At 46.4% G+C, this 10,755-nt stretch overlaps 1 protein-coding gene across 2 annotated transcripts; it reads left to right on the top strand.

The window, feature by feature from the left end:
• Positions 1-1,741: 1,741 nt before the first annotated feature.
• TMEM74B (transmembrane protein 74B) lies at positions 1,742-10,191 on the top strand. Of its 2 annotated transcripts, XM_043986314.1 has the most exons (3): positions 1,742-1,791; positions 2,020-2,190; positions 7,123-10,191. In XM_043986314.1, exon 3 carries the CDS (start codon positions 7,166-7,168, stop codon positions 7,922-7,924), a length of 759 nt encoding a protein of 252 aa, XP_043842249.1. In that variant the 5' UTR covers positions 1,742-1,791; positions 2,020-2,190; positions 7,123-7,165; the 3' UTR covers positions 7,925-10,191. The 2 variants fall into 2 exon arrangements, with proteins under 2 accessions (XP_043842249.1, XP_043842250.1); XM_043986315.1 differs by lacking the exons at positions 1,742-1,791; positions 2,020-2,190 and adding an exon at positions 2,396-2,550.
• The last annotated feature ends 564 nt before the right edge of the window (positions 10,192-10,755 follow it).

The raw sequence follows: 10,755 nt of genomic DNA, 5'->3' as shown, positions 1-10,755 counted from the left end.
TTCCATAAATTAAAATAAAATAAATTAAAATTAAATCTTCAGGGTGAATGATTCCAAGTAAGAGAGAAAACGTAGAATAAGATTCAGAGTCAAGAATGAGAGGTTTGGAACTATTACTCTTTCCCTCCAAACCTACCATTTTGTTGTTGTTGTTATTCAGTTGTGTCTGACACTTTGTGAACCAATTTGGGATTTTCTTGGCAAAGATATTTTAGTGGTTCACCATTTCCTTCTCCAGCTCATTTTACAGATGAGGAACCTGAGGGAAACAGGGTTAAGTGATTTGCCCAGGGTCACACAGCTAAGTAAATGTCTGAGGCCAGATTTGAACTTAGGTCTTCCTGATTCCAGCCTTAGTGCTCTATCCATTGTGCCATCTCCATTGCAAGTGTTCAAATGGACTATTTCTGCCTGACCTTTTGGTAGCATCTTCCAAACTCATATAGGACTGAATACATTGTACCTTAACTCCAATATCATAATGTCATTGGTAGGGATGATGAACAGCAACAGGAAGTTTGGATGGAATGTGTGAAGGGGTGTGTGTGTGTGTGTGTGTGTGTGTGTGTGTGTGTGTGTGTGTGTGTGTATGACTGAAGTTCTGTATGTACCAAAAGGGATGCTTTCTCACCAGAACTTGGAGGGAAGTCCATCAATTCATTTTCCCATATTCAGTGAGGCTGAGTGCCTTGGATGTCTTGAGCAGACTTAGCAAATGCATTCCAACCTTAGTCAAACCAGATCAGCCCTGGTTTGGGCAGGGGCTACATTTAAAACAAAGAAAATCAAAGGTGCATGAAGAGTGGAATAAGTACAATCACCCTTTTGCCACCAACTGTGTGACCTTGGACAAGTCATTTCTCCTAAATCCTAGGTCTCAGTGTCCTCCTCTGTAATATGAGATGTTTGGACTAGATGCCCTTTCCAATGTGTCTCATTCTCACACTTCAGACAATGAAAGATCTAGCTACTGAGACAAAAGCATTCCTGATTAGAGTGGGAATAGGAGGGAGGGAGGGAAAGGAAGGGAAGCCCTTCGGCTCAGTAGCTACAGGCCTGAAAAGAACCTAAGATGGGTTGATCTTCAAGGTCCCCAGGTATTCTGTGATTCCAATCACAGTTCTATCTAAAGAGCACAGGTCTGTAAAGATAATTCTACTGTACCATAAATCATGGGAGAGCTTCCCCCTAACCCCTACACCCAAGCCTCCCAGATGGACTAGTCAAGTTTTGACTTGCAGTATCACCCTCTCCCCACCTCCAGAACTGACACTCCAGCTGAGACAGTTTCCTCCTCACCTTCACCCTATAGAAAAGAAGCTAAGAAACAGAAGCATACCAGTTTTAGCTTCATGGTGTGTTTTGGGGGTGGGGGTGGGTAGGTAGGAGTTGGAGGTCGATGTCAAATGCCATTGCTACAAAGTTGACTATTCACAATGGTCCAAAGGAAAGAGACTTCCGAACATTAGCTCCCTACCTCCCCTGGACTGAATTTCTGGAGTGGGTACCCGGGAAAAGGACTCTACCCCCATTCTGCCTAAAGGGGGCGTCCGGGGCCCACGCCACCTCGTAGAGTCTACTGAAACCCGAGAGACCTCTACCTATCTGGTCCCCTATCTCCCGGCCCCCTCCTTCCCCTTTCCCCCATCCCCCTCTCACTCCTCAGTCCCTCCCCACTCCTATCACGCGGATGGGTGTAGAATCTTAGTAGCGGGCTGCCTGGAGGCTTTGGGGCTGGGTCTGCGGAACTAAACAGGGCAGCGTCTGAGCCCCAGCTATAAAGGGTGATTGGTACAGACAGGGACCAGCCAGACTGCAAGGGTGTCCCCAAGTCCTCTCAGCCCTGCCCTGGGGACCCTGGGGGAGGGGCGGGGCGGGGAAAGGTGGTGGCGGTGCTATTAAACGAGGCTCACTGGGGTTCGATAAGTGCAGCGGCTGGTGCAATAGACCCCCTGGGACCCCCCAGGGGAGCAAGACACCCCGCCCAGACAGTATCTATTCCCCCACCCCACCCCCCAGCCCCAGGCTCCCGGGGCCCAGCAATCTGCCAATAGCCTGAGGAGATGAGGACCGGCTATCCAGCTCGCTGACTCCGCTACTCCGTAATTTCCAGCTCCCCTCCCTCCTCCCCTCCCGCCGCCCGGGTCAGCCACACACTGGGCGCCCAGCTTGCCCCTGGCCCCCTCGCAGGTACGTAGGGCTCGGATTTGAGCTCGAGCTTCCCCCAGGCTCCCTCCCTTCAGGGAGCCTGGCGGGGCGGCGCCGGGGGCTGCGGGGAGAGGAGGAAGAGGAAGAGGAGGAGGAGGAGAAAGAGAAGGAGGTGGAGGGTAGAAGGAGGAGGGATAAGTGCGGAGCCGGCTCGGGCCGCAGCTGAACTAGGCTGGGCTCTCCGGGATTGGAGCTACAGGAGAGAGGCCAACAAGGCGGGCGCCTGGTCCCTAGGCATCCCGGGCCCGGTGGTGGGGTGGGAGGAGTGGGGGTTACATTGGTCACCCAATTCTTTTGCACCTGGGTTGGGGGTAACCGAGCCGGCGCGTGGCCCCTGGACAGGTACGATCCGGGGCTGGGAGAGGCGCAGATTTGGTGTCCTTGGCTGGGGGGAGGGGGCGGCGGCGCGGCGACCCGAGAGGCGAGGGATGCTCGGAGCCTTGGGTCAGGGCACGCGGCAGCAGCCGGGGGCTTATCCCTGCGCCCTCTCCTCCCCGCGCCCCCCTGACCTCGGTCCGGAGGCAGAAGGGCGCCACGGAGGGAGGGCTGAGGGGCGAGGGCGGAGCCGGCGGCGCTGAGCGCTCCGCACTCAGGGCTGGTTCCGAGCTCCCCTGGCACTCAGACCTCGGCCCGCGAACCTGGCCCGTGTCCTCATCCTCCTGCGGCCACCGGCCGGGGACAGCTGCTGGTAGCACCCAGCTGCCCTCACCCCCCACCCCCCATGAGCTAGGAGCAGGGCCCGGGTTGGGCAGGTAGGAGGAGGACAGGACGAAGGGGGTGTGAGCCAGAGAAGAAGAGAGGATGCAAGCCTCTGTGTGTGTGCGTGTGTGTCCAACTTCCCGTTCTTGGATGTGTAACTAGTGTGTATCTCTCTGCGTGAGTGTGTATATCTTTATCTGTCTTTGTGTGTGTGTGCCTGCCTCTTCATGCGCGACAGAGAGGGTATCTCTGTGTGTGTCTGTATCTGGCTTTTGTGTCAGAGAAGCTCTACGTGTGTTTCTTTGCATGTGCAGGAGAAGGGATTTCTCTATATACCTGTCTTTGTGTGCTTTGGAATCTATGTGTGAGAGAGGTTGTCTGTGTGTATATGTGCGTTTGAGAGAGACATTATCTGTATATGTCTCTCTGAGATCCCATATCTCTTTGTGTGTATCTGTGACGACAGTGTGAGTAGTAGCCGACATTTACACAGGGCTTTAAGGTTTGCAAAGTGCTTTCCATACATAATCTCATTTGAACATAACACCAACCCTGGGAGGTGGGTACTACATGTATTATTGTTCCCATTTTACTGATAAGAAAATCGAGGCTTAGAGAAGTTAAATCGCTTGCCCATAGATCACATAGCTAGTAAAAAGTGGAGGCAGAATTTGAATGTCTTTTTGACTCCAAATCCCGTCCTTTTATCCATTACACCACACGTTTATTTATGTAGTATGTCTGTTTGTTATGTGTACTTCTATATGAGAGTGCATGTAAAACAATGTTGTCTTTATGGGTCTCTGTATGAGTGTGTCTTCTCCATGTTTCAAGGGTGCATGTGTGTATCTGTGAGTGTATGTATGTATGTGTGTGTGTGTGTGTGTGTGTGTGTGTGTGTGTGTGAAAAGGTGTGATAGCTTCAATTTGGATCAGGGCTATTTTGTCTGTCATTCTAAGAAAAAAAAGTTCTGAGCTATGACTGAGATGCCAATTCAGACGGTGCTCTTGGTACAGGAACCTTTCTGAGTCAAATTGTGTGTGTGTGTGTGCGTGTGTGTGTGTGTGTGTGAGTGTGAGTGTGAGTGTGAATGTATGTGTGTGTTTAGAAGGTGGGGATAGGATGTAATTTTCTGGGCCATCCTCAGAGGGGTGCCAGTGGAGGGTATGTGGGCTTCCCTATGCCTTGGGAGCCAGGCGAGGCTGGAGGCTCAGAGGAAGACACAGTGGCTCCTACAGTTTCCATTTTTCTTTTCTGAATAGATCTCTGTCTGGCACAAACTGTGCAGAGCAAGCTACTGAAACCAGACCCCACTGGATGCAACCCAAATTTAGAAAGGGTTCTTTTGAAGGGAACACTCTGTATTTGGGGTGTCTAGTCAGCCTGCCCAAACATACATGTACAAGGCCTGTAGATAAACACTGCTATAAATATGTATGGTTGGTCCTACAGAGTCTAGAATACAGCTTGATCTAGCGTCAGGAGACCTGTGTTCTAGTCTAGGCTTTGCCACTGACTCCTATGACCTTGAGCAAATCATTCCCCCCTCCAGGCCTTAGTGTCCTACTCCACCCCCCCTCATTTTATAATCTGTAAGTCTATGAATTTCTGTAGCTTCTTGGCCAACATCCAAACTAAACAGTGTTTATGGGTGCTCTGTCAGATTTAAGACAAAGGCAGGAGAGGAAAAAGGCGAAATAAAAACATGGTTTGCAAAGTAGTTTCCTAAGAGCAATCTTGTGAGGTACCTTAATAGAAGTAGTTCTTCTTTTTTAATAGATTTGTGATTTTATCTGTGGAAGCAGCTTCATATGAGGAGCTCCTCCTCAGTATAGGTTGGCACCTTTGCTGCAACTCACAGATTTAAATGGTTGCCTGCGGCGCTGAGAGGTTAAGTAATTTGTCTGAGGTCACGCTGTCTCAGAAATCACATTTGAACTCAAGCCTTCTGACTCTAAGGCTAGTTTTCTTACCTGTTACAACAGACTCAGTCTCCATACAAGTGATATGTTCTGCACTAACAATTAAGAAACTGAGGCTTTTAGAGGTTTATGACTTGGGCATGGTTACACAGCTAATGGGTATTTGAGCCCAGATGCAAACTGAGATCTCCTGTCTCCAGTGTCTCTTCCTTTCTATAGTGAGAAAAGAAGTAGGAGGGTTAGGTAGGAGGCAGGGAGGATGAGAGAAAAATCAAGGTAAAAAAGGCATAAAGACTGGGGTATGGTGGAGGAAGAACCATTAAGAATCATTGGAGGGGCAGCTAGGTGGCGCAGTGGATGGAGCACCGGCCCTGGAGTCAGGAGTGCCTGAGTTCAGATCCGGCCTCAGACACTTAACACTTACTAGCTGTGTGACCCTGGGCAAGTCACTTAACCCCAATTGCCTCACTAAAAAAAAAAAAAAGAATCATTGGAGGTATCTATTGGTAGCCCTGACATTGCCATGAAGTAGAAAGACCCGTGGATATTGGAGCCAGCAAGCCTAGGCTCGAATCCTGGGTCTACACCCTTGTGACCTAAGCCAAGTCATATAACCCTTCATTTAACCTATTGATCTGTAAAATGGGTTTAACTCTGTGGCACAGTGGAAAGAATGCTAGATTTGGACTCAGAGGATTTAGGCCTGAATCTTGATTATGGCACCACTTGTGTGATTGCAAACAAATAACCTCTCAAGGGTCTTAGTTCCTCATCTGTAAAATAAGGGGGTTAGAGTAGATATTACTAAGGTCCCTTCTAGCTTTAAATCCACTTTATATTATCTGCCTCTATCACTGCCCTGACACTATTGTGGGGAATGAGCTTTTGTAAAGTGCTACAGAAATATGACTGAGTTCTTGGACTCATAATAGGGAGAGACTTCCTTACCTCGAGGCTGGACACATGACACAAGTAGACATTTTTTGATGATGATCTGAATTCCAGCTATCTGCCCTGCTGTAAAGAGCTTTCTTGGGATGGAGTCAGGATACTTGGCTTGGAGTCTTAGCTCTACCATTCCCCTGTGCTGTGATTGGCTGGGAGTTTTGTCTCCTAATTTGTAAATTGGGTGGTGGTGGTAATGATGTGTCTATGTAAATGTATGGGGTGTGGGGCAAGAATTAGTGTTTTTTTTCTCCCATGGAAAGAGAGAATACTAAATGTGGTAGATGAGAAAATGCTGTTTGGTTTTTTAAAATTTCTGTAACTTCAAGACTTGGTGAATAAAAGATTCCTAAATTGGGTAGGGAGTTAACCTAGATGACCTGTAATGACCCTTCTGACTCTGGGATTTGAGGGTCTTATTTCTTTATGCACCATTCTTTTCCATCTCTTGCTGTCTCTGTCTCTTCCCTACCCTATCCCACCTTCTCTTCTGGATGACATTTCAACCAGGAAATGTGTCTGTTTGTGTCTGAGTGTGAATCTGTGACTGTGCCTATGTGTCCATGTGCCTGTACACATCTATGTGCATATTTATGTCTGGATATGTGGGTCATCATTCAGATACATGGCTATACTTGAGTATGACTGTGCACACAAATGTATATTAGTTGTGATGTAGGGGAAAAATGGGGGGGCAGCTTGATGTACTAGGAGGAGGATTAGCAAGCAAGTCCTTTCCCCATGTCTCAGTTTCCCCATCTGTAGTACTTGTCCTCCCTCCCTCCCAGGGTTGTTGTGAGAATTAAATGAGATAATGGATATAAAGTGCTTTGCAAACCTTAAGGTCTTAAATCAAGTCCAAGTACTATTAATATTAGGTCTCCTCCACTAAAGTCTTTCAATGTTTCATGGTGACAGGGAGGTGACAAACCCTTAGCAGGTCCTAATGAGCTACAGAAGCTCTGCCTGATGACAGTCTGAGCCTTTTCTGAAGGCCAGGTGGGCTGTGTATAAGGATAGCCACCAGGTGACGAGTATTCGAAGTCATAACAGCTCTTGAAGACCATCTTTTAAAGTGTGGTAAGGTCAAGAGCTGCCCCAGCTGAGTTTGAATGCATCCAATTGACTACCAATGCTCAAAGTATTCTGTGTATTTCTGTGTTTGTGTATACGCATATGCATTGTACTTTGCTCTCTGTGTGTGTGTGTGTGTGTGCACGTGTGCATGTATACATATGTGCATGGAGTATGAGGCTCCCTTCATTTGCTGAGATCTCTTTCTAAGACAGAGACACAACTTTTGCTCCCTCTCCTCTCTGTCCCTGCCTGGTTTGTTCTGTCTTCCAGCCGCTGAGGGGTTAAGAGGGATGAACTGGATAACTACTTTCCAATGGCCTCCTCTTCCTCCCTGGAACTAAGGACCCTTGGCAATGGGTCCAGGGCCCCCAAACAAACACTCTCACAATGGACATCAGCACCAGAAAGAAGGCCCAGCCCCTCAGTCCTGCAGAGAGAGGGAATCGAGAATACTTGCTTTTCTGAGGAGGAGGAACAAGAGACCTGTTTCAAGAATCAACAGGAGACTGTGCCTGGCAGCTCATCCAGTCCACATGGGGATGGCCCCTCACACCTCCATTCCCGGAGGGACGACCTTTCCCCAAGGTCAGAAGAGGGCTTGGGGGCCGAGGCTACTGGTCACTCAGTGGACTATGGGTTCATCTTTGCCTTGGTCTTCTTGGTGAGTGGAATTCTCTTGGTGGTGGTAGCTTATGCTATTCCCCGGGAAGCCAGGGTCAACCCGGACACAGTGTCGGCCCGGGAGATGGAGAGATTGGAGATGTATTATGCCCGCCTAGGCTCCCACCTGGACAAGTGTATCATTGCTGGCTTGGGTCTCCTCACTCTGGGGGGCATGCTGCTGTCTGTCCTACTGATGGTGTCCCTCGTCAAAGGAGAACTCTACCGGAGGAGGAACTTGGCTGTATCCAGGGGTCCTCGGAAAACCTATGGCTCTATAAACCTGAGGATGAGGCAGCTTAATGGGGATGGGGCCCAGGCCCTGGTGGAAAATGAGGTCGTCCAGTTGACAGAGACTTGCCCAATCCAGCCAGGGACCTTCACTTCTCTCTCCCCTTCCTCAAGCATGTGAGATGACAGGTAGCACAGTTGCTACAGGGTTGGGTAAATGGATAGGACAGGTTTGCATATCCTGTCAGTGTCTAAACCCTATCTTCAGTCCCTTAGGAGAAGTTTATTTATGTGGACAACTGGTCCTGGAATCCCAGGAAACACAAAGCTTTCAGATTCTGGATGGGGCCAGATTATAACCTGAGGTAATGAAAGGTACCATCAATAAGCTTGTGTTAAGGGTCCAATCCAGTCCAATGAGATTTTGCTACCATATATTTCCCAGTGTGGTTCAATGATAGGAAGAACTTCAAAGCAGCTAACAGTTACCTGTGCCATATTCTAGGCTCCATCCTCGTGGAAAATGATGATTTGTAACCAGCAGTTGTCTACTCCTCTTACCGAACTATCCAAAGTGAGGTGGCCATGATCTCCTGGTCTATCCTCACTGCATAAAGAGCACAGAGTGGTCTTGTTTCAGATCTTAGGGTCTAATTTTCTGCATTGACATAAGCAGTGATTTCTTAGCAATAGTGACTTCTTAGCAAATATTTTAGGGGCACAGACCTGAGGAATGAGGTTCTCTTTAATACAAGGACATGATGTGTTTAGGGGCATTTCATGTGGCAAAGTGTTTCTCTTCTTGGCAATACCCATTATGATTCTAGGAGAAGAAAAGAAGGATAGATATTGAATCATAAGCCTTCCCTGTACTAGCAAAATGCCACCCTCGTTCTTTTTAAGGGGAAAATGTTTTGGCCATCTCTCCAGAATCAATCAGTTTCAGAGTTAATCACACTTACATACTCTCCACTTTTCACATAGTGTTTCCCTCACTCTGCTTCTAGTTCCAGATCCTTTCTGCTGCTTTTGGGAAAGAATAACTCTAATACTAAAAGGAACTGCATCTTTGGAAAATTGAAGGAATGTTGAGCTAGAAAGCAAGAGATAAACTCCTTTCTGAGCCTCACTCAAAGGCAGAGAGGGCTGGAAAGATGAAAAGCACATCTTTTTTTTTTTTTCCTTTTTTTTTTTTTTACTGCATGGATAGTTTGAAGTCAGTTTTCCTGGAACTCAAAGGGTCTAGAGACATTATCTAGTCCATCACATTTTCTCCAAGAAGGAGCGCATCTATATACTATTCTCCCAAATGATAAAGGGTCTAGAGATGTCCTCTAGTCCATCCCCAAAGATCTGTAGGAAGGGAAGGTGGTTTATAAGGGTTAATAAGGGAATGGCTCTGGCAGATAAAATATATATTTTTGTTTCTGGCTTAGCTTGGGGAGCAAGAATTTGTTCACAGAATCACAAAATGTGAGAACTGAAAGGGAGCTTTGTGGACCAATTAGTCAAATCCAAGAACAATGCCTTAGGACAATAAAACTTTCTCCAACATGTATGGGGTTCCAAATTCTACAGTGGTCATAGGGTTCCAAATTCTATCATGCTCATGGGGTTTCATGAGTGTCAGTATCTTCCTAGGTTCAATGAAAATTGGTCACATCCCCCAGCTCTCATAGTTAAGCTACAATAGAATGTGAAGTAATTTTAACCTGGTGTCCTCATGAAGGGATATAGACCTCTAAATCCAACAATAAAAAAAAATAATCATACCAACTGTATTAATTTCTGTGACAGGAGACCTTTTTGGGTATCCAAATAATAAACCTGTTAAATCTGGGACCATCAATTCCTATCAATTTAGCTGTGATGAAATGTGTTTAGGGGCTTTTTAAAGATTAAATCAGAGTCTTAGAAATATGCCTTGCATCTTTTTGCAAAACCGCTTAAGAGAAAGCATTTAATGGAATTAGGCAGTTAACTCATAAATAATAATATGTAATCCCTCACATTTAGTTAGTACTTCACTATCACAACGTATTTTTTACTTATATCTCATTTTATCCTCACAATCCATCTGTTAAAGTGTAATATGTGTACTAAGAACCCTATTTTATAGATAAAAGAAATTGAGGCTTAGAGAATGGGAGAGGCTAGAAAACTCCAGGGCTCTAGTCTGTTGTGACCACCCTCCAACTGTTTCTATGATGTATCTAACCTGTACGGACCCTGTACAGGGTCACTTGCCTGCTGGAGATGGAAGGGAAAGGAGAAGGAGCCACACACCTTCATTGACACTGCTGGGGAAAGAACCATATTTAAAAACCGTAAATTTTCTAAATGGAGAGGACCCTAGAAATCATCTAGTGGAACTCCTTTATTTTTATGGATTCAGCTCAACTTAAACACACACACACACACACACACATCAAAAACACTGAGTTCTTACTATGTTCAAGGCACTGTGCTAAGATCTAGGGATACAAAAATAAACATGAAATATCATTTTGAATAGAATTCCGGATTTAGAGCCAGGAAGACCTGATTTTTAATCCTAATTAGAATATAATTTGACATTTATTAACTATGTGATCATGGACATCTTTCTTTGTTTTTGTTTTTGTTTTGTTTTGTTTTTGCGGGGCAATGGGGGTTAAGTGACTTGCCCAGGGTCACACAGCTGGTAAGTGTCAAGTGTCTGAGGCCGGATTTGAACTCAGGTCCTCCTGAATCCAGGGCCAGTGCTTAATCCCCTGCGCCACCTAGCTGCCCCCATGGACATCTTTCTAAGCCTCAGTTTCCACATTTGTGAAATGTAAATAGCTACAAGACAGGGTGGTAAACATTAAAATACATGGAAAGCTCCTTTCATACTTTAAAGTATTGTAAAAGCCATTGTCATTGTCATTGTCATAGCAGTAGTAGTAGTTGTCGTTGTCATCATCACATCTTGTAGGTTTAGAGAGATTAAATGACTTTCCAAGATCACATGGTTAGTGAGTAACAGAGCCT

The sequence above is a fragment of the Dromiciops gliroides genome, chromosome 2, assembly GCF_019393635.1.
Source record: "Dromiciops gliroides isolate mDroGli1 chromosome 2, mDroGli1.pri, whole genome shotgun sequence".
Classification (NCBI taxonomy): Eukaryota; Metazoa; Chordata; class Mammalia; order Microbiotheria; family Microbiotheriidae; genus Dromiciops; species Dromiciops gliroides.
Note: the sequence above shows the minus strand (reverse complement) of the source record. Positions and strands in the feature narration are given on the sequence as shown.